Source organism: Hippoglossus stenolepis, chromosome 2 (genome assembly GCF_022539355.2).
Source record: "Hippoglossus stenolepis isolate QCI-W04-F060 chromosome 2, HSTE1.2, whole genome shotgun sequence".
NCBI lineage: Eukaryota > Metazoa > Chordata > Actinopteri > Pleuronectiformes > Pleuronectidae > Hippoglossus > Hippoglossus stenolepis.
The window spans coordinates 16,247,092-16,273,774 of NC_061484.1; the positions used below are offsets into that span (position 1 = coordinate 16,247,092).

The following is a 26,683-nucleotide window of genomic DNA, read 5'->3' on the forward strand; positions in this document are numbered from 1 at the left end:
CACAATATCATCATGTTTCAAAAGGATGATTTTACAGGAAAAAAAGTTTGTAGTTAAAACTGAAACCGGTTTGTGGTTTCATTTAAAATCGACAGAGTTCTGTAGAAACACAGTGTTGATGGCTCCTATACATCTTTTTCCTGGGATGGTGTTGTTTTGATGCATAGTGGGTGAGAAATCCTTTAGCTGAACACGTCTATAGCCTTTATTATTATACTGGAAATTATGTAGAGTTAATTAATGCTTTGTTATTAACTGAATGTAGTAGGGTGTCTCTTCAGACGAAGATACAAGTATTAACGGGATACTTCACTCAAAAAAACTCATTATCTACTCACCACTATGCCGATGGAGGGGTGGGTGAAGTGTTTGAGTCCACAAAACACTTCCAGGCTAAACAGTGTTGCAGCCAAGTCCAAAACAATTGAAGTAACTGGGGGACCACTTCTTTAAACACCAAAAATATCAAATCAAATCAAATATACTTTATTGTCACAAGGGGAAATTTGTCTCGGGCCAAAGTGCTACATCGGCTACAGAACAGTACAACAAACGAGAACAAAAACTAAAAACAGTACACAAGGACATATCATGTAAGACCCAGAATAATAATGCAGAATAAAAGTGAGTTGAACATTGCACCTGCCCCGAAAAACCAATGCCTCCATATTGCTGCTGTGGTGTCATCCAAGTGTCTGGAAGCCCAGGTATTCAAATTCGACTCGAAAACTTTACTTTCTGGGTGAATTAACACTTTAAGACCGACTGTGTGTTAGTTTCCAGCAAAATTACAAGGAATGTTTGGTAGTGCTGCAGCAGTGCAAAGTTTTGCAGAAGGTTCTTCACCTAAGCACCTGGGTGTTCAGTCGAGCTTATCTGAAGGCTACAGTAATTACTCTGATTTTAAATGAGTATTAGGCTGAGCCCGCTGCATTCGTAACTGTCTGTTGCTGTCCCTCCAGAGTAAAGCCACAGTAATGGTCTGTGAAAAAGGAACCCATGAGTATGGCTGTCTGAGGGCCGGGGTAATGAGGACACAGACACCCAAAAGGCTAGACATTTTGACACACACATTCAGACAAACACACACACACACACACACACAGTGGAACTTGCACACATACAGTACCATTTGTTAGCATCGAAGTCGAGGTGTGGCCCTCGCTTCCTTCAGGCCACTAATAAGCTGTTAGCATGACAGATTGATGCTAAAGCAGACACGGTGTGTGTCAGCACCTGAATTATCACACACTTAGTGAGGCAGGGCTTAAGACACCCCCTCCTCCTCCTCCTCCTCCTCCTCCTCCTCCTCCTCCTCCTCCTCCTCCCTCACACTTTAAAGTGTGGAGCCGAGAGGTGCTCAGCCAGTAGATCTCAAACGACTACACACTGTGGCTTAAGGATGGAGTGGAATAAACTGGATATTCTGATGGGGGACTGACTTGTTGAAATTAGGAGAGAGTAAAATGGAGGTGTGTGTTCACTTTCATTATTATGGCTTTTGTCTTTCTTGACGGAGTATGAGGGCCACTTAGACAGGAAATATAATCTCAGATTTCAAAGAATAAAGTCATTCTCCTTTCTTCTTATTTTTTTTAATCTCATGATATTTAGATACAACTTTATTCTTGTAATTTTATGAATTTTTTTCTAATTGAATTGTGGATTTTTCTTGTAAATTGCAATTTTACCTTTGTTATATCGTCACTTTTTGGTCATTCAATTATATATATTTTTTCTTTCAATATCATGACTCTATTCTCTTAATATGACATTATTTTCAAAATAAAATATTTCTTCACTATGGCCCTAATACTCTGTCATAGTTTTTTGTTGTTTTGGGATTAAGGGTTTAAATTACACATTTGGTCACATTGACAAATTTCCCTTTATGCTTTTATTATATCCGTTTTAATTAATGTGCATTGTGCACTACAATTTAGAGTTGTTAGGATAGTTTTAGTTTTATTTGAAGACGTTCCAAACTGAAAACACAGACGCTCTAAAAGATTGTGGTATTTTCTTTTAGCTGAAGAAAAAGAAAGCGACACCACAGAGATGGTTTGGTGCCTTACTTTTCTTCCCTCCTCTAACTCGTGTTTTGAAGCTATATGACATTCATCCGTGTTTATAGCGGTAGCGGTAGCGTGAGGATGATAGGAGGAAGAAGAATGTACAGGAGCTGTCACGGTCGTTCCTCTTCTGTTTTCCTGCAGTGTCTTAATGTGTACATGATCCGTCTCCCACCTGGGGAAGAAATGCTCTGGGAACACTTTTTTTGTGGCCCCTTTGTCCATTAACTATCCTGTAGTCATGCTTCTCTGCTCAAGCCTATTGAACTGCAGCACAATCTTCTTCAAGCATTGCTATGTTCTCCTTGTCTCTCTCTGTCTGTCTGTCTGTCTGTCTGTCTGTCTGTCTGTCTCTCTCTCTCTCTCTCTCTCTCTCTCTCTCTCTCTCTCTCTGTCTGTCTGTCTGTCTGTCTCTCTCTCTCTGTCTCTCTCTCTCTCTCTCTCATCCCATCCCTCAGCCTGTATGCAGTGGCTGCAAGAATGACTCGTCAAGCTTTTTCTTGGCTTTCACCTCAAACTATGTTTGCTTGTTTGATTTACTTGTCCTCTTCTCTCCCTCTTTCTTCCACACACTCCCCTTCCATCTCACTCTCCCTTCCTTTTTCCCCTTCTTACTTACTTCCACTCTGCAACGTCTACACACTTTCTCCTTTAACCTCTATCTCTGCTCTGCCTTTTTTTTTTCTCTCGAGTGCCTCTCTCTGCTTCTCTCTTGACTTGGCTGTTGCTTTCCCTCTCCTCTTCCTCTCTTGTCTTGGCTGTCGCTCTTCCTCTCTCCCTCTCTCTTTCTATCTGCCTGTACCAGGAGCCATGGCTAATCATCTTATAACTAATGCTCTCCTTCGTCCCCATGGTACTAACAATCCTTATAACACTCTCCTGGGGGACTCGGCAGTCTATAATAACCCAGCCGTGGGCATGTACAACACCCAAGGTGTGCATCATGTTCCTATTACCAACATTTAATATTTGGAAAGTTCGCTTTGAGTCTTTTGTTCGCCACATTGCATTTCTTTTTGCATGGTCATTTCATTTTGAAATGTTTGCCACCATGATGCACTTTTGGCTGCGTATCTGATCTCGCCTGATTATGGCTCCCAAGTAAGGCGATCAATCACACTGCAATAATCTCTCACAATGGACACCCACTGGCAGTTCTCACAGCACATAAATGTATCAAACAGTAAAAAACCTCCACACCATTATTTATTTTATGCAATAGATGCACTCTATAATTTATAAGCTACTTGGGAGCCATGAAATATTTGTATTATTTTGTGTGAATGCTCATATTTTATACCGTGCTTCATTTTGAATGCCACATTGCACATATCAATTGGGATTTGTGTATTGCTTTACACTGCATGTGGACAATATATATATATATGCTGTGTTTTAAATGCAATTTGTTTTGTGTGTTTTCATGTTTTTTTTCTGTGTTTAATAAATAAAATCAGACAGTAAACAATAAGACCCTGAAAAACTAGACTTGGATTTTAAGCATCTGACAGGGTTTTCTTTGTTTTCATTCACGCCTCCAATTACTGTGCAACTGTTGATTTTGTAGCTGCTGAAATTTGTTTCTCTCTATGTGAGAACTCACGTCTGTGTCTCTTTTCTCTCTTCTCCCTCATGCTGTCCATCAGCACCTTACCGAGACACAAGTATGGACTAAATTAATACTCACCTACTTCAATAACATTGACTTCTCTCTCCCTTTGCGTCCAAAGCACTCTGCCTAACATTTTCAGTCTATTTTCAGACATGCTTCTTTTTTTTTTCACAAATCATGAGTCAGTGCACACAGTAATACACTTGTCTTATTTGGTTTGTTACACAGTTTTGGATTCCTGTTTGACAAAATGCTATTTCTTGAGAAATTTATTTATAGTAATAATAAAACAAGCTTTCGCACTGACTCATTGAATTGAAATATTGCGGATGCAAATTGGGCAAATCGAAAATCGAGTTATATTTGCTCTTGGAAATTACTTGCAATCTAATTACTTAAAGCGTTATTTTTGAAACATTTATTTTGCATTGGGAGTGTAACTGCTCCTTTAGTTTTGCTGTGGTTCTGGCAGTAATTAAGAAAAAGAAAGTTCTGAGGTTTCTCTTAAATTAAGCATTTTTCCTTCCAAGGAAATGATCATTGCTACTTTTTTAAAATCCTCAATTCACAGCACACGCTACGATATCAAACAATAATTAAAATCTTTCGTCTGAGAAATCCACTCGGTATATTTTAAGGAACCTAATAATTATCAAAACATTTTTTTTTCATTATTTGCTCCTCAGAGGGCATCCTGAACAACGCAAGAGACTCCAGCGTTATGGATACACTTCCTCTCAATGGTAACCATGCCAACAACTACACCATGGCCAGCAGCGAATACTTGAGTGACTGCGTCCAGATTCTAGACCGAAGCGGTGGATACGGCACCCACAGCAACCACAAGGAGACCACCCTGGAGAAGAAGATCCTCAAGGAGCTGACCTCCAACTACATCCCGTCCTACCTCAATAACCACGAGCGAGCCACCACCGAGCGCAACCACAACCTGATGAACAAGCTGGTCAACAGCAGCATGACGAACGGAGGTGACTGTTTTGATTCACCTCAAACTTGCTGGTGCACACTCACCTGTCTACTGCTACAACTATCTTATAAAGCCGTCTGGCGTCTGTTTCTAGTTTGACCAATTACATTTGAGCAGGTTTTGGTTGCCCGCAGGTCAACAGTCCTTGTGGTGACCAACCAAATTGACTGAAATGCATCGGATCGGCTTTTTCATTTACCTGCATTCCTATGCAGATAGCTCTGAAAATAGATTATCCAAAATGGCATCTGGACACCTACTTTAAGTGTCACCCCATGGGGACCAATAAAGGATTACCTTACCTTAAATATTGGAAGTTTCCCTCAGATGCTAATTTGTCGTCAGACGATAGCCAATGGGCTCCGAGACTGATCAGCCTTCATCTGCGTTCATGTTTCAGGCCACCTGTTGAAGGCATGTCCAGTACTCACTTTACTGTTGGCAGTTTTTCATCTCTAGCTGCTCCTGAGAGAAATACTGTAAGTGGCTGTAAAGCTGCTAAATGCTCAGTGCCATTTTGTGCTGGGCAGGTTGTGTACAGTGGCTTTTTAGAGCTGTTTCAATGAGCGGCCTGCTGTGACTTCAATCGGCTCTGACGAGTGCCGAGGTGAAAAACCAGAACACTGAGATTATATCCCTTTGTATAAGTGTTGGGAAAATGCAGGTGAATGAGTCAGATGATAATATGAGCAACGCCTTTCCTATTGTAATTTGATCCACCGTTAATATGAAAATATCGATTGCACTTCACATGACGTTCTTGATGAGTTGAAATCACCGCTGTGGAAGCGGCGCTGCTCGGTGTTCAACATTAACTGTCGGCGATATGCTATAACCATTTGTCCTGCTTTCTTCTTTCAGGGAGCCTGGCCGGCGGCAGCAGCAGCAGCAGCAGCAGTGGAGTCAGTGGGTGTTTGGGCAGCGGTAAAGAGGACAATGGGCCCATGGTTCTGGACAACCCTGCAGCCTTCCCCCACGAGGAGAACCTGGGATTGGAGATTATCAGAGAGGAGTCCAACGCTCCTCTCCTGCCGCCACGGCCCCCGCCGCCAGACAGCCACCCGCCACCGCCGCCTCCCCCGCACAGCTTCTCAAGGCCACGGCGCATTCCCCAGGAGACCAGCGAAAGCTTCTTCCCCCTACTGACCAACGAGCACACCGAGGAGCAGACGCACTCGCCCAACCACAGAGACTCACTCTACACCAGCATGCCAGTGCTAACGGACCTCCCGGATGGGCAGATGAACGGCCTTACAGACGGAGAGGAAGAGAGCTCGGGGGAGCTGCAGCCCTGTAAGAGTGCTACGGCCCCCGAGCTGGATGACGTCTACTATAAGAGCATGCCAAACCTGGGCTCCAGGAATCACCTTCACGAGCTGCAGACCTACTACCACATGGGCCGTGGTGGCAGTGATGGATACATGGTGGCCGGGAACAAAGAGGAGTCTGATTCATCACCCGAGGAGCCGCCCGTAGACCCTTCCCACCTGGTTACCAGTCTATAGAGCCAATAAAGAGACTTGTTTTTTTCCCTCCCCAGTCCACTCACATTTCCAACCTCCCAATGAAAACATTCTGTGTTGTTGACTGACAGACTGAGCTGGCCCGCCCCTGGATTGACGTACTGTGTGTTTGTGTGACATAAACTATGGTTCATGACAATACGGTTGAGATATCGCTGGTCATATCAAAGCAGGGACTGAATGTATTGTCATCAATGGAGCACACTGAGAGCCTGGGCGGTTCTGAGAGACTTTGTGAACATCAACGAGAATTGGAAAGGAAGTGGGGGGGGGCTCTGTAATTTTACCCCACCTGTGACTTTAATTTGGGATCTTGGATTGACCGTAGCCCTACAAGTTCCCCAATATGGACCTCTAGCAGATCATAGCGTATAGTCTCCACTACCACCACTACAGGGGCATGACCCCCCCAGCCCTGGTTAAAGGAGCTGCTTGTCTGTTTTGTCTGTATGTCTGTCTCTCTGTCTCACTTTTAAAGACACGTACTGGGATGACGTTTCCAACTCTCCAAAGGGCAGAGCAGGATATTCAACTCTGGTGCGCATAAACACAAACTGGCCCCCAAAGAGGCACTGCCCCACTCCTTGCCAATCAAGTGGAGGATGTACGATAATATGCTCTCACTCGTGACCATCCCAAAAACATTTTTAATGGACAACCGAAACTGTAACCATATCACGCTGATGTACTGAATTCTTCTTCCTTCGTATCTGCTAAGCTGGAGTTGTGTCCGGGCTGGTGTAACATTCCTGCGAGCTGTAGTGACTGCGGCTATACCGTGTATTCCACTGAAAACTAAGAAGGAAGATCATATTACAACAGACTGGATTTAAAAGAAAAAAAAAATTAAAGAATGGGTTCCATTTCTTCTCCTCTCTTCTGTGAAAGTTTTCAGTTATGGACGGACTACGAGGAAATCACAAACTGTTTCTATGTATTGTACAGAATACAGATACAGATACAAATGTTGCATATGACCAAGTCTTTTATTTTTCAATTTTTAGGTTGCAAACCTTTTGTCTGTGGAACCGTTCTGGGAAGTCATGATATGTTCTCACGTGTAGACTATACAGAACGAGCAAGGGACTATCTCTCATGACACTGTTTCATAAATACAGAGACAGTTACACACTCCTTAATTAATACGCATATACCCCACGCACACCTCATTCTGGTCCTTTTATAGCAACACTGTCACTCACATTCTGCAAATCAACTGTTACTATATACTTTACCACTGGGTAGTTTTGAAAGTAAAGGGAAAAAGAAGTGGTTATAGCTTATGGAGGAGACAGTTACTTTGGAAATGCTACGTTTTAGTAATTGCTGGAAGTGAGTCTCTTCTGATTTGTTCTCGAGGAAAGCATTTCCTTCCTTTAGGCACAAGAAGGAGCCTGGGTGAAATACGATATCAGATACTTGGAGGAACACAACGGTTTATGAAGCATATCCTCTCTATTTGCCAAATGTTCTACAAATCGACATTACCTTGCTGTGCTGGGTGAGATCTTACTGTGCAGGTGAAAGGATGCTGAGAATAACAAGCGGCCTTCTCAAAAACTAAATAAGAGAGAATTAACACTGCTTCCATAAATTGAGAAAGGGCGGTTCTCACCTGTGAAATGCCATGAGTGACTCCCCATATATGTACTGAAGATGTGAAAACTGCACACAGCAGCACTGTCCAATGTGGAGAGCCAATGTTTACTTATTTAGGAGGAAAAATTTAAAAAAGTGTATGAAGTTTAGCTTGCACATGTATCCCACAAGCCCCCGCGCCATGTCCCCAAGAGAGAAATTATTTATTTATCTGTTTATTGGTTTAAAGTTAGCAAAACAAGCTTGGAGGAAAGGAAGCTGGCTTTAGACGGGAGAAAATAAAGTGGCACTGGGTTTATTTTTTTGTTTCTTTTTTTAAATTATTATGATCATTATTATTATTACAATATTATTGCTAGTTATTTATTCTTTTTGTATGGGTTCCAAGTTGAATGATCTCATAACTAATATTTGTTGTAACAGTGAAAGTTGTTTGCCAACAAATAAATTACTGACATAGCGTTGTGGTTTTCCGCCTCCATCAGTCATTACATCCAAATTGAATGCAAACACAAAAGTTTGAAGAGCCGCAGCGTTTTCACTTCAAATACGCATTTCTGGCTCATTAGGGAAATGACATACTGTGCATATAGCAACGGACATTGTGTTACATGCATTTCTGTACTCGTGTTTCACTCTCAGATGAAATCCTGCCATAAGAAGTGTAAAAACTCGGTGGCCTGGCTGGGTGTATAGGAGGGGTTCTGAACATAGTAGTTGTGACGATTAGAAATAGCAGTTTTAAGTCATTATCAGACCAGCTTCACTTGCAGCAAGACAATTTACAGCACCATAGGTAACACTTAGACATGTAAGGGATTTTTTGCAGACCAGCTGAAAAAAAGATCCTTTGTCTGTAGCCAACTCCAGAGATAGTGGGGGGTCGCACGTCTGTGGCACTTTCATTTTGAATCCAAAAGACCTGCAGCTTAGGTTAATTGGAGAATATAAAATTGCCCGTTGCTGCCGTTGGTGAATGTGAGTGTTAATGGTTGTTTTTCTCCACATGTCAGCCCTGGAATACACTGGTAACCTGTGTACTGCCCCTCCCCTTTTCACAGTTTCACTGGTACACACACTATATATGCATGCACCAGTTCTCCAATATAGAGACTTAACTTTTCACCCATTTACACTTCCCATATGTATGGACCTGACCTGCAAGAGTCAAGTGGTATGAAGAATTACTTCCCAACAAACCACCTGTGAAGTGGTTATGTGCACCATTAAATCAGCTGTGTGGGTTGAGAGGTGTGTGTAATAGACATGTTTGTGTAAGAAGAGCCTTTATTACTTAGGTCTTATTCCAGGCTTTACAGACTTTCATCTGAAACAGTGTCCTACATTTGCTGAGCTTGATGCAACAACACTTACAGAGATATTAGAAAAAGGAGACATGGACAGAGAGCGTCACATTCCAGGACTCAGTTTGTTCTCCAGCACATAATCATTTAAATGGATCTGCTTCTTCAACCTCCACAGCCTCTGCCTACATGGTCAGCACCAAGGCCAACAGGTGAACTCGTTGGCTATCAGTACAGATGCCAATCAGTACAGATAGAAGCTGTAAGTGGTGGACAGGTTGCAGGGTCCTTGGACACCTTCAACAAGATTTCTAAGAGATGTTGCAATGAACTGTTAACATCTTATCAATATACAGTCCAAATGACCCTGCTTTTTTCAATGGTTCCTAGTAAGAATTCTGGCCACAATTATTACGGAAATTACGAGTAAAGAGGTTTTCCTCTAGAAAGTTCTTTTGTGTGACTTTAATTGAGGGCCATCAAATCACAAAATTGGAGGCAGAGGCAGCAGATGATTCCTGGCGTGTGTTCATTTAGTTGTGGCTTTGATTTCCAGTTTTCTTCCTTTTCTTTCTGCATTGCTTTGACAGCTAACATCGCATGTTAGCCTGAAACCGGCTATGTTGTGTCTCTCAAGCATGAAACTATGATTGTTGTCGTTATGACGATCGCAACTGCACCATTGGACACACCCACCATCAAGCGTTAACACAACACGTGTGTGAGGAACAACAACTTCTGTTTGTTTTTTATCACAATCTATTTCGAAGAAAGGCCTTACAGCATAATTTGTTGGAAGGAAACGTTCCCTTCCAATGTTCAGATACACTGTAGATGTGTAATGTCAATTGAAAGTTACGTTAATATAACATATATTCACATACATATTGGTATCACTTGACATGTCATCTGAAAAGTTCATGTTGTACTTTTAATCTTACTTGAGTACATTTTTTAACTTAAAATGTGTGGAGTTCTTCCTCCACCACTGATAGTTTAGCTCAAGGCTGCTCTGAGACTTTGGGAGTTTCATGGGTGCACCAAGACCTCACTGTTGGTTTGTCCCACTCCCCCAAACACACAGTACAACTTAATGGAGAGACAGAGTGTTCCCTCTAAAGTATCAATTAATTATCCAATTTAAAAATGTAAATTTTTACAAATAGAGTACGAGATAATTAGAGGTATGTGTGTCCAGACTGCACATTTAATGCTCCGTGTTCAGGGCTCATGTTTCTAAATCCTGGCTGTGAGACTGACAATGCTGGCACATGACAAAGATATCTGTAAAAGAGCAACTAGCCCTAATTACATTGCAACCTGCTCCCATGCATATAAATATTCTCTCTGATGGCGGCTCGGGTTGTATTTGTTCTAGTGGTGCAGATTTACAGACTTGAAGTGAAACTGAAGGTGACAATAATGTTTGGCTAACACATCCCAGACAGTTGGTATCAGTGGTTGACCTACAATGAATTTCCAATATACTAGTGAAAAGAAAAACGAAAATTAAATGTCTCTGGTCTCGGATAAATTTCAAAAGCTTCGAGAAAATCGCAATATGCCATTTTATTTGCAGCAGTGCCCCCCACAAACGCTTCTTTTGACTCGGTTGGGTGTAATCTCTGCACAGTATCTATGTTATATTGAGGACTTTCCATATTTCTTATCTACTTTGATGGAAGATTTGGTTCATGGAAAGCAAAGGAGAGAAAATGACAGGAAAAAATGGAGTTAGAATATAATGAGAAAAGGCAGGGAGACTGCAAAAAGGAATGATAGTGCGAAGTAAAAGCAAGCATTGGAAAAAAATAATTTTTTTTAAAATAAATGTATTTTAGTTTTCTCCAAAACTAACTGGAGCCACCTAGTGCTCCCCCCTTCCCTCCTTCCCTCCTGTTCCCCTCTTCCCTCCACCACTGCCAGTAGCAGGCTGATTAAACGAGCGTTGGTCTATGTGGGTCATATCTCTGCTGGAGTGCTCTGATCGGTTAGTGCTGCCTGGCTGTGTTATCTTCCCGCGCTCTCTGTTTCCCTCCTTCAAGGGAAGGCATTCAGTATGTCTTACAAGGTGACATGTCTCTCAGACTCAGCTCGCAGACCAAAGGCAGAAGACTGCGAGGATGCGCAGGGGTGTAAATTAAAGGGAATACATCTGTTTATTGTATATGATTAATTAATGATGGTGGCAAGCTGAGGGAATCTAAATGTGGAAACTCTAATACAAGGGGTACAAAAAGCAAAACAGAGCAGGGAGCGTACAGTAACAAATCCTTCCTGGAAAGCGACTCTGGGCTTAAAATACTTCAGAGCTTTTAGAAAAGGTTCATGCACAGAAATATTCTTTTTGCAATTTGAGGGAATGTGCTGAGAAACAGCAATATCGAAATTAAAATCAAGAAATGTTGGATGTCACGGAACATAAATTGAAGACACACCTACAGACGGCATAAAACATTCAGTTATGTCATGTCAGTTGCATCTTGACTTGAATTTATATGGCATTCCCTAAGGGTTTATGCTAGTGTTTTGTAAGGCTGCATTGCAAGCATCTGTTTACAGTTGAGATGATGTCTTGAGTAGGCCTGGTGATACTGTTAAATGTTTGGCTGAATAGGTGTCTATGTCCATCCATGGCATCTAAAGTTACACTTGTCACTTTTTCTGTTTTTCATATTATTCAAGTAATAAACAAATATCGGTATCGGCTATCGGCTAGATTGTTGTTTTAAATATCGGTATCGGCCAAGAATTTCCATATCAGTGCATCCCTATCGATTTGTTCTAAATCTGATCAGTGTGGTCTTGTCTGCCATGTATTCCCTTAAAGCTAGGGTTGGTAATCCTGGAAACACTAGCAAGACGAGGCTACACTATGCAACCGATACATCCCACCCCCTCCCATCGACCCTCTCGTCAAAGCTACGCCCCAAAAACACATGAACTGCCTGACAACTGCCGCAAGCCGACTTTTCAATGACCCGCTCGCTAACTTTTAGCTATCGTCTCTGCTTCATCTGTGTTTGTCGCTCTAGCTTGTGATTGTGCACAGTGAGAGCACGGGTACATGGACCAATCATTTCAAACAGTCCGAATTGCATGATTGGTCGTGTTTATTACAGTCCTGTCAAGGCCACAGACACTGGCTTTTTTCTTTATGTTTGATGACTACCAGGACGTGAAGTGGATTTCAACAAATAAAATCAAAATTGTTACAGAAACAACTTACCAACCCTGCCTTTAATGTCCAGTTAATGTTGACCCTGAGCGTTCAAAGGTACCTCACAGATTTATTAACATGGCTCTAAAGCTAATCAGTATGTTTTTTTCTATAAATGATGTGATGAATGTGACCTGATTCGCCAGTGGAATCCAGCGTTAGCGATGAGTGTGGATGAATGGCTTGGTAACAGGCAGCCCCCATTGTGAAACTGATATTACATTGTGGTCTCTGTTAATTAAGGCAACAATGGCATTTAAAGCTGAGTTTGAATTTGATTAAATATGAAAAATCAGCACATCCATACACACTATGACATTTCAAGATTTCCATCCCATTTCCTTCTTCTGCACCGTTGGGCACTATAATGCACAAGAGGGACATTTCCCAGCCATTCTGGAATCTAGCTGCTGATGGATTTGAAACACATGACCTTGCATTCTAGATTTCCTGGCCAGTCGTTGGAATTTATTGTATTGTCCGGGAATTTCATCATGTTGGATGAAATTCCCGGACAATACAATGTGGCCATTCCTTCGTTGATTAGCAGCCCGCTGCGAGTGAGAGCTGAAGAGTCTTTCTCCGAGCCACATCATATTAGCTGAATGGCTCTTCTCGCCCTGACCTCTGGAAACACATCAAAATGCACAGGGGTTCCTCCGCTGACCTATGTGTGTATGTAAGCTTGTGTGTGTGTGTGTGTGTGTGTGTGTGTGTGTGTGTGTGTGTGTGTGTGTGTGTGTGTGCGCAGGCATTTCTATGCCAGCTCATTCTCTTGGGCAGCCCGTGGGCTGCAGCATATGCACACTTGCTCATTGATTCCTCACCTTAATTTTCTGTGAGAGCACTCATTGGAAGAAAAACACTTAACAGGTACACACAGGCCGCCCTGAATAATTCACTCTTATTGGTGAAAAGAGAGAAAGGAAGGCGTAGTTGGCAAAAAGAGTGGTAGAGTGACGGTGAGCTGTAGAATAGGAGAGTGGGGAGAGGCTGGCTGTCGATCCACTGGCCTGTTTTTTAAAAATTTGGTTTGGGGTGGCATGGCGTCTCTGCTGCCTCTGCTGTGAGTCACGCTCACTGCGTCTTTTCAGAGCGTGGAGGCTCAGCAATGGAGATACTATTTTGGGAACGTATTGGGAGCCCAGAAAATACTGACATTTAGATTATTGCCGGGATGGAGAGGGAGAGGGCTAGTCATTAGAGTGTATGACAGATATGCCCGGTGTGCTTTATGGAGAGCTGGTACAGCAGGCCAGGCACATGTCAAATTTCTCTCTGAAACATATTCATTTACTGCTTTTAAACTGAAGAGCTGATTAGTTTGCCTCAAATGTGCAAATCAGATTCAATTCACACTACATGGTGGAGAAAAGGCTGAGGAAAGCCTGTGCACATGAACAGATGTACTGTAAGTCCTGGAGACACTCAAACACACTGGGCATCTGTGTGTTTTCATACCTCGACTGTGCAGTCTCTGACCTTTGTGATATTCTGTGCAAAGGTGGAACCGAAAAACTCCATAAACTTGTGTTAACAATGGAGCCTCCCATTGTTCCCCTGACTCGACTGTACCTGTTGTTCTTGTGTGCTTCAGTGCTGCTGCTGCCAGGTAAATACACACGACTGCATGGAAAGCAATGGGTAACTTACCGAAAAGCTACTGTACATTATGAATTTAAAGGTTATTAATAACATAATTAATTACAAAATTAGGGAATTCACATTAAATATTATGTATTAAATGTTAAGTATTTAATAATATATATGATATATGCATTATATTTTGTGTTGTTACCTCCGCCCAGGCCATGTCCATTGGTTGGTCTGTAAACAAGATTACGCAAAAAACTATTTAACAGATTACCATTGTGGAAAGATGTGGCATGGATCAGGGAAGAACCCATTAACTGTTGGTGTGGATCTGGATTAGAGGATTTTTTTTTTACTTTTGTTAACTTTGTGAAAGAGCATTTGTTTTATCAGAGAAAAACTCTGGCATGTTAAGGGGACTGATATTTATGAGTCAGTGCAGTTTGGTGCAGATCCAAATAAAAATTCTCCTCAATCTAGTGAATTTAAAAGTGGTTGGCGGAGGAATTTATGGGCATTTAGTGACCTTACAATAGAAGAACATTGGGACTTTGTGACCATTCCGTATTTCGAAATTCTCTCTTCTTGTGAACAGAGCAGTTATTGACACTGGATTATCTAAGTAAAGTCAAACCTGCCTCACATTGCAAAGAAGTGAAAAGCAACAACATTGTGTCGTTTACCCAGTTTATAATTTCTTCTGGATGTTAAATGGAACCAGGAGCCTACGTTTGGCTACACCTACGTCTTTTCCACCTTGTTCTCCATCTCTATCATCAGTTGTGTAATGAACTGAAATTACAGATGTTTCATTTAAACCCCAATACTGGGTAATTTCATGTATTAGTGAGGTGTAATAAGTGTTGTAACAGGGTTTTCCCTGGGTTTCTGAGGGGGGGGGGCTCAGGTGCTGTGTTGACTTGGGGGAATATGCATTTCCTTCATCCTCCTATAGCCGTCTGACAATTCAAAGATTGTTTGGCTGCTTATTACAAATTTCATTAGGTTGAATGTCTGTAGAGGGACACTGTGGCCACCGGTCAGCTGACTGAGTTACCATAGAGAATTGATAACTCTCACTCTCATTCCTCACATCTAATTATTTTCTCTGACTTTTAATACTTTTTTTCGACTTTAGTCTTTTTGAGCTCATCATCTGTGACTGATTTAATCCATGGCTGTTTGACAGTTTTTCTCCCTGGTTCAATTCTGCAGTCGGGAGAAATGCATCTCCCTCGGTGGTGGCAGAGCACATTACACAACTCCTGCAGGTTTAACTGAACTAAACAGGCTGTTTAACTCTACAACACTCAGTATTGACAAACATGAAAACACTGCAAACACTACCCCTAATGCAACACCCTGTAAAAGTGTAAATATCATTAAGAATATATGTGTATTGATTGAACACATTATTGTTTAGTCCTCAAATATAAGACAATCCCAATTTTATTTTTATTTTATTAAGATCCAGGAAAACAACACACTCTTACATTATGGCCTCTGGTGTGTCCTCTCCCCAGAGAATTATAGAGAACTCTCATCATAGTTTTTTTTCATTCTTAGAGTTTAGGCATTTTGGCTACACTATGTAATGACGTGAATGAAGTGCTGGGTCTGGTCTATGGAGTTCATTCATTGCATCTGTAATGACATTTCCCACTGGACAGAAAAGTCGCCCTGGTTTTATCATGAATCCATAAAGCGGCAGAATGTGCTCAAAAGAATCATAATGAAAAGCTATTTGTCTTGCAAAAAGAAAGGGAAGAACTATTTCCATTCACGTATTTTCTCCTGCAGAGCAGATAAATATACACAAGCACCTCACACTGTTACCAAGATAACCTCTGCTGGTTCCTTCATTTTCTAAACTCATTATACTTTCTTTCTTTTTCCGGAAATCTTTGAAAATGAACTTGCTCTGCCTTCAGTGTAAATCGTCTGTACGAAATGACACACAAAAGTACTCTCAAATACGTTCTCATTTTGATGGGTTAATTGCGAGAGAGAGAAAAATGGAGATAGAAAATAAACATCCAAAGCACAAAGACTGCTCTGTCTATGTCCAACTTTTTTATTTATAAGAGGTTTCAGGTTTGATAACCAGCTGTATCCTTCTCTGACCATGTTGTGTTGTTTTGCACTATACATCACAGGAATCCGAATCTGAAATTGCCTCACATACATTTTCTCTCAAGTTCAAACATTTCAAGTGGGCATCTATCGCGTTGAGCTATCACGTCATTCACATTGTCTATTCGCGTTTTTGCATTGACTCGTTATTGAATCTCATCATGTGAAAAAACGCTTTGCGTTTGGTGTGAATGCAACATTATATATCTACAATGAAACCCCTACAGGCGGTCCAGAATACAGCAGCACATCTATTCTTTGATCAACATGTCATTCCGCTGCTCATCGACCTCCACTTCCTACTCACGGCCACCTGACTCAAATTCCAGTTACCGTAAGGCAGTCACAGTTCACACTCTTCTCCTATGGGATTCTCTGATGGTGGAACAAGCCACAAAATGCTATCAGAGCAGCCCCCCCTCTCACCCTTCAAGACCCTGTCCGAGACTCTTCTCTTCTGCGAGCACCTCCCCTCCTAACACCTCTAACACCCTAACATGCCTAACTAGCACTTACTGTGCACTTTTGAAGCGCTCCTCTATCTGATCTCCTGCACTTTGTCTTATTGAGCAGATTTGGCACTTAGTACAAGGTCTCCTACTGTACTGAAGCTTTAGTGTTGTCCCTCAGTCGTAACTCACTTTGGATAAAAGCTTCTGCCAAATGAGTAAATGTAAATATAAATAAATAAACAAGGAGAGAAACAAATGAAACAAAAGTCACAAACGTTTGGCAAAAGGAAATAAAATTTCCATTTTAACATTTTAAATATGGTGTGAGGAGAATTACCTGAATATGATTTTTAATTTAGAATATTTTGGTTTAAACTAATTGGAACCTGTATCATGTTCACCATAGAGAATCCATTACCTTATGGAGCAATATGACTGTGACTCGTTTTAAGTGTTTTGTTTGAAACAGTATGGATGTAGGGCATATCTGCAAAAGAACAGACAGAGTTCTGCGAGCTTTCATGGGCAGCAAATGTGATGGGGGACAGAAAAATACAATTACACTGTTGTTATCTAGCTATTGATTCCATAACTCTCAGTCTGTCTCTCTTTGAAATGCATATCTCAAGAACCGTTCTTATCTGCTTCACACTTGACTTGCGTATTGTTAAGTGCCCAAGCAAGGGCAGTGTTGAATTTGGTGCGATTTGGACACGTGATACATTCAGTATTAATGGAAAATAGTGCCTTGCAGTCAGTGGAGGCAGGGCAGCGTGCTGTGCTAACAGGCAGTCTCTGGACAGAGTTGAACATGTCTTCATCTACGTCCTTGGATAACCTACACTATATAATAATATCTTTCCCCCCCAGATCATTTTATCCATACTGTTTTCACACTGCATCTATTGCACTTCTGTCCGTCCAGGGAGAGGAGATCCCTCACATGCGGCTCTCTCTGAGGTTTCTACGTTTTTTTTCCTAACTCTTGTTGAGGGTTAAGGACAGATGATGCCACACCTTGTTAAAGCCCTATGAGACAAATTGTGATTTGTGAATATGGGCTGTACGAATAAAATTTGATTGATTAATTGATCCGGTTCATCGAAGGCTTCACTGGAGATAGTTTTGCACACAACGTACAACACACATGAAATAAAACGTGACAGTATATTGTGGGCCTGTTTGAGGAGGACTCAGTAATGAATAGGAATAACTCTGCAGTAGCATTAACACAGGCCAAGAAAACAACTCAAACCAAACTGGCAGGTTTAGAACTGGTTTATCGAAATGAACTAACAACTCGTAGCCGAGCATGTAAAGACAGTAAATTGAGAAAGCTAGACACAAAGGAGGGCGAGGGCTTTTCCTCTAACAGAGGAGCAGGGACAGAAGTAAGTTGTGAACGTGTGCGGACCGAGGAAACAAACAGGGAAGGAAGCCTCTATAAACTTTATCACCACACAGCACCACAGTCCAAACTGGTGTCTCCCGGAGGCCCAGTCTCCCTTTTCCTTCTGATTGGTAATGAGGCGCAGCTGCCTTATAGTGGGCCCAGCAGGCAGGGCCTTGATTGCTGCCGCTTACTTGAGCAGGCAAAAGGCGTCAAAGACGACCGGATTGCAACGTTTGAGTGACAGAACCGGGGGACTTTTTGGTAATGAAGAGATTCCAATCTTGGTTATTATGATGCAGCTCGACTAAACGCGGTTCACAAGTAGTTCTGGCTTGCTTATTATGTTTTCATTGGCAGTGATTGTGGTGCTCCCCCCCCCCCCGGAGGCTGTAAATGTGGCCGTTGTTTCCGGCAGACAGTCTTGGAGCGAATATAGAAAGTTGCGAGACTCTGATTCGAGTGAAACAGCTGCAGTTGCAAGTTGCATTTGCATGTGATTGGAACGAGGAAATGAAAAAAAACCCAAAAGTGGATCGCAGTTTTTGCTCACAGTGGATGGTGTGCACGCCGTACTCTGATTGATACAGAACTCCATCATATCCTCTTAACCTATCCATCTCCTCAACTGGTGAATTTGAAAAGTATTGGTGTGTAACCGCAGGAGCTGACTCGCTCGCAAAGCTGCCAGTCTCGCTTTATTCCATCCTGCTGGCCTGACAGAGTTATTACTTCTTACTGTCATGCATTTTTTGTCGGGACAAGTCAACATGGCTAAGATCACAAGAGGCAAACAGATGAAAAAAAATGACCACAAGTGGTTAGAATGAAGCGAAACAGAGGGCGGATGTGATTGCCTTTGTTTATTTGTTTTCTGCTCGGCCCCTCCTCTTCACAGCTGTCAGCTTGACTGTCTGGGGGTGGCAGTTTTACCTCAGTATATTTGGATTCTCAGGCTGTTGTTGTTTGGATATGAATCATGGATCTTTTTTCTCGTTCCCTTCAGGAGATGCTGGATGCCAGTTGCTATGGCTACAGTACATCGTGGCTGAGAGAGACACCTTTGCGAGATGGAGATAGTGAGGCTCCTGTCTTCTGTCTGTCTCTCTCTCTCTTTCACTGATGCTGTGCTAGTTGGCCCACAGCCTCTTTCACTCTTCAGCATTTTGTGAATAGTTGAGTATGTGTTGTAAGGACTGAGGGTTCAAGTGCAAAGTTGGTCACATTTTTCTCTAACTATTGCAGGTCCTAAGGACATTTACACTACACATTAGATAAAGTGCAGTTATTTCATATGTATGGAGATGCAGCACCGTGGTTTGAATCTCCATTCCTCCATGCAGTCAGGTTTTAGAAGATTTATCTGAGCTATAGTTAGCTCGCATTAATCAGTGCATGCGGGGATACTGAGCACGTACACAAAACCCCTGAAAACCAAACATTTTTGGCTCAGTAGTTTGGGTGCAGAGCTCATGAAATATGTGGGTTGAATACTGGATGCAAACATTTACAGGTGGAATATCTCCATCCTGCATGTATCGGCATGATTTGCATTAATCACAGAAACTTACAGAGTCAGTGGGTGAGCTGGGTTGGTACAGTAGACTGTTGACAATAACCAATAGGTGTTTTGTGTGAGAAGAGGCTGTGTAAATGTTGGAGTTTGAAGAAGAAAATGTAGAATCCTCATCAAATATTAAATTTGATTAAATTTCTGCTAGCGTGATCACCTGCTATAATGGATGTGCCTGATTGAAAGGCTGTTAATGAATTTCCACATGCCAAACACACAAACAGACACCCCCAACCCCCACCCCAACCCCCCACACACACACACACACACACACACACACACTTGTTCTTCTATCCTAGTGAGGACACTCATTGGAATAATGCATTCCCTTACCCGTCTCTTAACCTAAACCATCACAACTAAAAGCCTAATCATATCCTAACCTTAACCTAACCCTAACCCTAAAATCAAGCCTTAACCCTCAAACAACCAATTGAATGTGGGTCAGAAAGTGAGGACTGGCCAAAATGTCCTCACTTTCCCAAAATGTCCTCACTCGACAGGGTCTTGGCTCAAAATGGTCCTTACAAAGATATTACACACATACACACAGTCATGTCTCCATAACTCCAGAGGACATTTCATTGACTTACCTTGATTTCCTAGAGAGTTACCCTATAATCCTAACCTTACCCTAAACCTAACCTAAACCTAATCTTAACCAAGACCTCATTAGGACAGGGCTACGGTCCCCATGAGGTCTGGTAGTCCTGACAAGGGCAGTGTTTCTACTGGAAAAGGTCCTACCACCTAAAGAAATGACTTCTCACACACACACACACACACACACACACACACACACACACACACACACACACACACACACACACACACACACTGCATATCTCTTTCTGCTCAAAAGATGTATCTTATTATCAAAAATCCAGCCTGGGTGTGGTGCAGAAAAATGAAGTATTGTGCATTTTGATTGGCTACTTGGTTTCTCCCACACTGGCTCTGTAGGAACCAAATGCTCCGAGCCCCCCCTCAGGGAACAGGACAACGCATTTGTCAGCTAACTGAAACAGCTCATCTAAATTTAAAATGTAATTTAAGAACCATTCAAATGTATAAGCAGCGATGCACCGCACAATATTAACAATTTACCAACACGCTCTCAGCATGAATGCCGCTCACCTGGGAAGATGGCTGGGTGTAATATTGTGTACATCTCCACATCCATATTTGTGTGTATTTTGATGAACTGCAGCATCTTTTTTTTTGTTGTGCTTATTCAAGATCCTCCTGAGATCTGGCGAAAAACCACCACCCTGAGACTACAGTGAGCTGGCAGATATTCAACCCCTCACAGGCAGGAAAAGGATTAAAAACACTGGCTGTTTGCTGGAGTCCAAGGACTCTTCATTATGTATCTGCTGCCTCTTTTCAAATCACTGGTGCAAGAAGAATACGCTCTCATATCACAGTGAGAGAGAAGGATCCAGATATAGAGGAAGGGGGCATGTATGTGTGTTGTGTGGAGGGAAGGAGATCTTTGTACTGTTATGTTCAAACAAAGGTTTCCACAGCAACCACATGCACCATTAGTCCCCTTATCAAAACTCAGGGTATGAAGTGCCTCAATTACCCCTCATCCTCATGCACACACACACACACACACCGGCACGCACTCACACCCTCTTAACCCTCAGAACCGCAAGGGTATATCGGCCTTTGATTGAGCATCGCTTTGTACAAATGGCGCGGCTGTATGTGGAGGGATGGTACGGAGGAGTTGATGTCTTGGCTGGTTGAGTGAGAAGAGACTCTCAAGGACAAGCCACAATAGCTGATTTATTGGAAAACAATGTTACAAGAAGAAGAAAAATACTATTTCTGAAAAAGGATAAAGGGTCTACAGGAGAAAACAAGAGTTGGCCTTATAGCGTTGTTATTCAGATTACTTAACAAGAGGGACTATAGCTTTAGATACATTTAAAATGATCTTAAAGTATCAAGAGTTTAGTTGAGGTTTCATTTGAAAACGTTCCAGCTCCAGTTTATCAATAGTTTGTTGGAATGCAACAAAGCTGTGTGAAAGAATGCACTGTGAAGTGGCTGGCATGAAATGTACAGTTACCTTCTTGCAGCCAGTTGCCTGCAAAGAGATGTATTTTACATTGAAGGAAAAAAAAGTCAGTGTCTAATAGTAACTGTATTTTAATTATCAATTTTTTTTACAAATCTTTCCAGACTCATGTGAGGTCACTCATGTGACAACTGATCTAAATTTCTAAAGGCAGACTTGCCACATGACCTTGACCTGTGAGCTTGACCACCCAAATCGAATCAGTTAATCCGTGAGTCTATGTAAAATGTTGTGCCAAATTTGAACAGGTTCTCTCAAGGTTTTCTTAAGATAACACGTTAACAAGGCAAGAAAGGCTTTGCGAGGTCAGAGAGACCCTGACCTTTGACTTTGAACACTAACATTTAATCACTTTATCTTATTAATAACATTTCATTCGGGTGTTTAGAACACTTTTACAAAAACATGAGGTGACCATGATCTTTGACCTTGAACCACCAAAATGTAATCAGATAATCTCTGAGTCCAACTGAATGTTAGTAGCAAAGTTGAAGAAGTTCCCTCAAGGTTTTCTCTAGATATCGTGTTCACAAGAATGGAATGGACAGACAACCCGAAAAATGTGCACCGGGCCACTGGCTGTGGACGTCTGGGAGGCATTAAAAGAAATGAAAACAAATCAATGGAGCTGAATAAGAAAACAAAAGAGTAAGAAAGTAGCGGGTGTAGATTGTTGTTTTGATCTCAAAAGGCCTGAGGTCAAACTCATTGCATTATTAAAGAATGCAACATAGTGCTGGTACATACCTCAATGTTTTGATGTTCTCCAGATCCACAAATTCACTTTCACTTTCAGTTTTGAAGAGTGATGTTGGTTGTTTGTCTTCATTTTCAGTGTGAGCAAGTTGTGAATTGAATACAATAAGATGTAGGTTTACTACATTTGTTCTGATAGTTTTACACTAACCACTCAAAATACAGTCCATGTGTCCCAGCCCATGACAAAGTCCCCATAATAAAATACAACTGTGCTACTCTCAAACACCTTTACTGTATGTTACTGTTGATATTACAGTAATTTACAGCAACAGAAATCCTTTGGGAAGGGGAAGAGTGGGGAAGTCAATTGCAGAGTATAATATTATTGATGAAAGTTTAAGATGAAAAGCAAAAGTACTTTGCTTCGAGCAAAAAGCTTCAAGGTATAAAGCAGATTTGTTTTTCAGCTCAGTGCTGTGCCAGTTCCCAAGATCTCATCTTTATTATTTAAGGTTTACAGACGCTTACAGTCAGGAGACACAAAAACTATATAAAGAGGATTGGAATTTGTGTATTGTTAATGTGAAAATACGTAAATTATCTAGTATGAGTTTATTCACTAAAAGAACGAGGAATCCATTTATCCCCTCTAAAATGTAATAGCTTAATGTGTATATTTGATAATGAAGCATTGGTTATGTTAGGCTTTTGGACAGATGGGTGTTTATTGTTTTTAATATTTTTTCATTATTCTCACATTAGCATTAACTTGTCTGGTTTCTCAAAGGTCCCATATTGGAGGAAAAAAAAGATTCCCGTGTCTTTAATGAATAAAACTTTCAGGACATCTGTAACTGTATGATGTCACAACTATACAGTCAATGTCGATGGGTTTCTGAACTTAAAACCACAGGTATATCTTCTTGTGGATATGGAAACTTAATATGAAACTAGAAAGGTTAAAAATAAAGGACACTTAAAATATGTTCATTTAGTTTATGAATGAAACTGTTTAAGCCTCACTACAAACCTAAATTCCCATCTTTTCAATTTTATTGGTACAAAAAGTCAGACCCACCTTTGGGAAAATACAAGAAAGAATGAAAGCAACAGTTCAAGACTAAAAAAGGAAAAAGAATCAGCAGAAATATGAGGGTCAACGTTTTTATTTAAGGTCATACAAGTTCACACAGACTCATAGATTCACACACACACACACACACACACACACATTCCAGCATGCCGACCCAATCATTGAGCCTGGCGTAGGATGACAGTCTGGGGATTGCACCATCATCAGAACAAATCCAACCCAGAGGATCCCAGCGCTCGTCTGGACAGTCGTCTCAGCTCCACAGGTCAGAGGCAGCAGACTGTTGGGTTGAGTTCTGAAACCTTGAATGCAGATTTCTGGGCTGAACACCAAATGTTATCCTGTCACATCCTCTCGCAGTAGATTTGGCAGAAAAACTAAAATATTAATGCCGTATAGTATCATACTGTAAACTGCAATGCAATCTGTGAAAAAACGAGAGAATGACATTATTTATGAGACAATACTGAAAACTTTCCTGTATACAGCCGAATATCTTGGGAAGGTGAAAGAAAACTTTGGGATCTACAACTTAAAAATTTACCAACACAATATTTATCTTCATATTTTTTTCACAAATATTTGTTTTTGCAATTTGGAGACATTTTTTATTTCAACCTTGGAGCACATCTTACAGGCGTTGCTTGGCCTGTGGTGCAAAAGCTTAAGGCCACTAGTTGAGTTTATTTATTTATCTTTTATATTAGTTTATTCTTTATTTAACCAGGTAGGTTCCATTAAGATACAATATCTATTCTGCCAGGGAGTGTAAACAGGATAAAGATGGGCAACAAATTTAATAAATAAATGTCCTATACAGTATCAATACAAGCAGGGAGAGACAAAAAAACAGCGATCAGACATAAAGCACATAGAACACAGAAACATAATCACATATTAGTCAGTTTAAAAAATGTACTCACTCACGGTGTTGTAATTTTACTAGAATTCAGTCAAAAGAAACAGCACATTTATTTAATACACTTTAATTCTAAAATAAAGTTAGGCCAGAGCTTTAACTTGCTTTAAATTATGCGTAAGCATCATGGCTTCCACTGCGTCCTTTTGGTTTAGAAATTAACACTACGTGCAAATGCAATATGCACATGAACTGTAGGGGGCAGTGTAGGGGCAATACGTAACCTCCAGTGTCGCCAAGTTTTGTTTTCTGGAGGTCCTATACAGTCTGAATACTGCGGCGTGTCCTTTAGTGTAATACTCCAGGAATATGCATAGCAGACAGCAAGTATTCAAACAATATAGTTCATGACGCATCTAGTTAACTATGCAAGCCTGTGGCCAAAGCCTGGCTAAGTTTATGGGTCAACGGGATGCTGGAACATTAGTACATTTTAAGACCTATATATTATAAAGCCACAGAACATGAAGCAAGTCTGGGTTCTTCTTTGCTTTTGTCTTTATTGTAATTTTTGTCTGTCACGGGCAGATAATTAATTATGCATAGATGTTACTTCTGATTTCTACTTATACGTCTATATTTCCTATTTGTACTCTTATAACTTCATGTAGATTTTTTCTAATTGCCTTTTTACTACTTATGGCTCTCTTTGCTCTCTGGGTGTGGGCAGAGATGTTTTAATTACATCCCTTGAGATTTCCTATCTTTTTTTTTTTTTTTTAAACCACATTAGCAATGTGGCTGGAGGGATGGAGTTTCCATCAATGCCAGTCGATCGGTCCACCACTTTGGTCCAGACTGCAATATCTTAACAAATATTGAAAGAAATGCCATGAAATATAGACGTTCATGGTCCCAACAGGGTAAAGCCTTGTGAATCCTTCATTTAACCACAGTTATTGTGAGGTTGACATTTGCAGTTTCAGTAACATGTCCCTCAAACTGGACTGCATGGAAGATGTCTCAAAAACTTCAGTTGACGCTCAGAGAATAAATCCTGAAGACTTTTGTGTCCACCTTACTTCTCTTCCAGCCCCATCAGCAGGTTCATATTTTTGGTTCAGTATAAAATGTGAGTGAAATTAACTGACTGGGGTTTTTACAACTGAAAGTTTGGACCAAGGGCTGAACGAAGGCTCATGTCTTTGTTATGCGGTTAGTTTTGGTTTCATATTGTAATGTAGGCTGTGGACCTATGTATGACTGCACGTCATACATAGGTCCTGTCTTTATCACCTACCTGGGATGAGTCTATCTTTACTTGACAGTGATTGGTTTGTAGACGGGTGTGCGTCTGACGTTGGCCTGCTGGTCAATTTGCCTATTGTATTTGCTAGAAAAAAATGTTCTATTCATTTGAATGGAGAAAATGAATGAACTGGTTCTCGTCATTCATTTTGTCGCCAATCTTATATCATTATTGCATTACTACAGCAAAAGGAATGTCCTCATTGTTCAAACATCATCTGAGGCGAAGACTGCAAACAATCCTGTGAGCTGCTTCCACATCTTTTTCCTCTATTGTTTGATGCTGACTCAACTTCCTACAATTAGTCCGAAAGTCCAAACTATCCTAAAAAGTGTTTTTCGCATTGCAAACAAACCGAACCATGTCTAAGTTTGATCCGTACGGAAACCACCTACTTTGTGCGGAATAATTTTTTGCCTGTATGTCTGAGGCACCTTCCACACTTGTTATTTTAGTTTGAACCTAACTGAAAAGTCAAAGGGTCCGGACCAAACAAGAAAGGTGTAAAAGCCCCCTTAGTATAAAACTGCACATTAACAACCATAATGGTTCACATTACTCTCAGAGCATGGGAATCTCTCTTTGACTTTTCTGATCTTCTTCTTATCGTCTTCCTCTATACTCTATTTAAGCCCGTCAAAGTATTATATATATATATGTTATTTTAATATTAGGCTATACAACTGGAATTTCAGATGGTCATAGATAACAACAATATGTACAAACCTACCACATTGCAGCAGTGCACATAGTCAGGCCCTTGTTCCTTCTGTGAATGTGAATCAGCTTCTTTACTCTTGTAATGAGCCAGTGTAGGTGGACGATAGCCTTTAGGGAAAACAGGCCGATACACTACTGGGATCGATCTGTGTGACCTGCTGACCTAATGGCATTGTTGACCTTCCTCTGAAGATCTATAATTCCTCAAAGTGGCCTTTTTTCACACAGGGGTCATTCAGCTCCTATAAGAACACACAGAGCTCTTTCAAAACACATTAAAAAAAAGGAGTAAAATATATTAAAGATGCTTAAAATGCAGGCTCAATATCAGTGAATGTCATGTCATCAGCTCTAACACACCCACATATACCCAACAACATGAACACACACATCAACCTGCACAAACACACAGCATCACCATGGAATCTGCAGATTGATTGATGGCTTACAGATCT

At 41.1% G+C, this 26,683-nt stretch overlaps 1 protein-coding gene across 12 annotated transcripts in view; it reads left to right on the forward strand.

Annotated features, from left to right (window-relative positions):
• The window catches only part of adgrl3.1 (adhesion G protein-coupled receptor L3.1), a 123,704-nt gene extending 115,450 nt beyond the window's left edge, over window positions 1-8,254 (forward strand). For 5 of the 12 annotated variants that reach the window (XM_035174108.2, XM_035174122.2, XM_035174097.2 and 2 more), the window contains 4 exons: window positions 2,878-3,006; window positions 3,719-3,736; window positions 4,371-4,673; window positions 5,534-8,254. In XM_035174108.2, coding sequence (XP_035029999.1) covers window positions 2,878-3,006; window positions 3,719-3,736; window positions 4,371-4,673; window positions 5,534-6,177 — 1,094 coding nt within the window. In that variant the 3' untranslated portion in view covers window positions 6,178-8,254. Of the gene's footprint in view, window positions 1-2,530; window positions 3,007-3,718; window positions 3,737-4,370; window positions 4,674-5,533 lie in introns of those variants that run through there. The other 7 variants (XM_035174156.2, XM_035174138.2, XM_035174147.2 and 4 more) reach the window with 4 other exon arrangements.
• The last annotated feature ends 18,429 nt before the right edge of the window (window positions 8,255-26,683 follow it).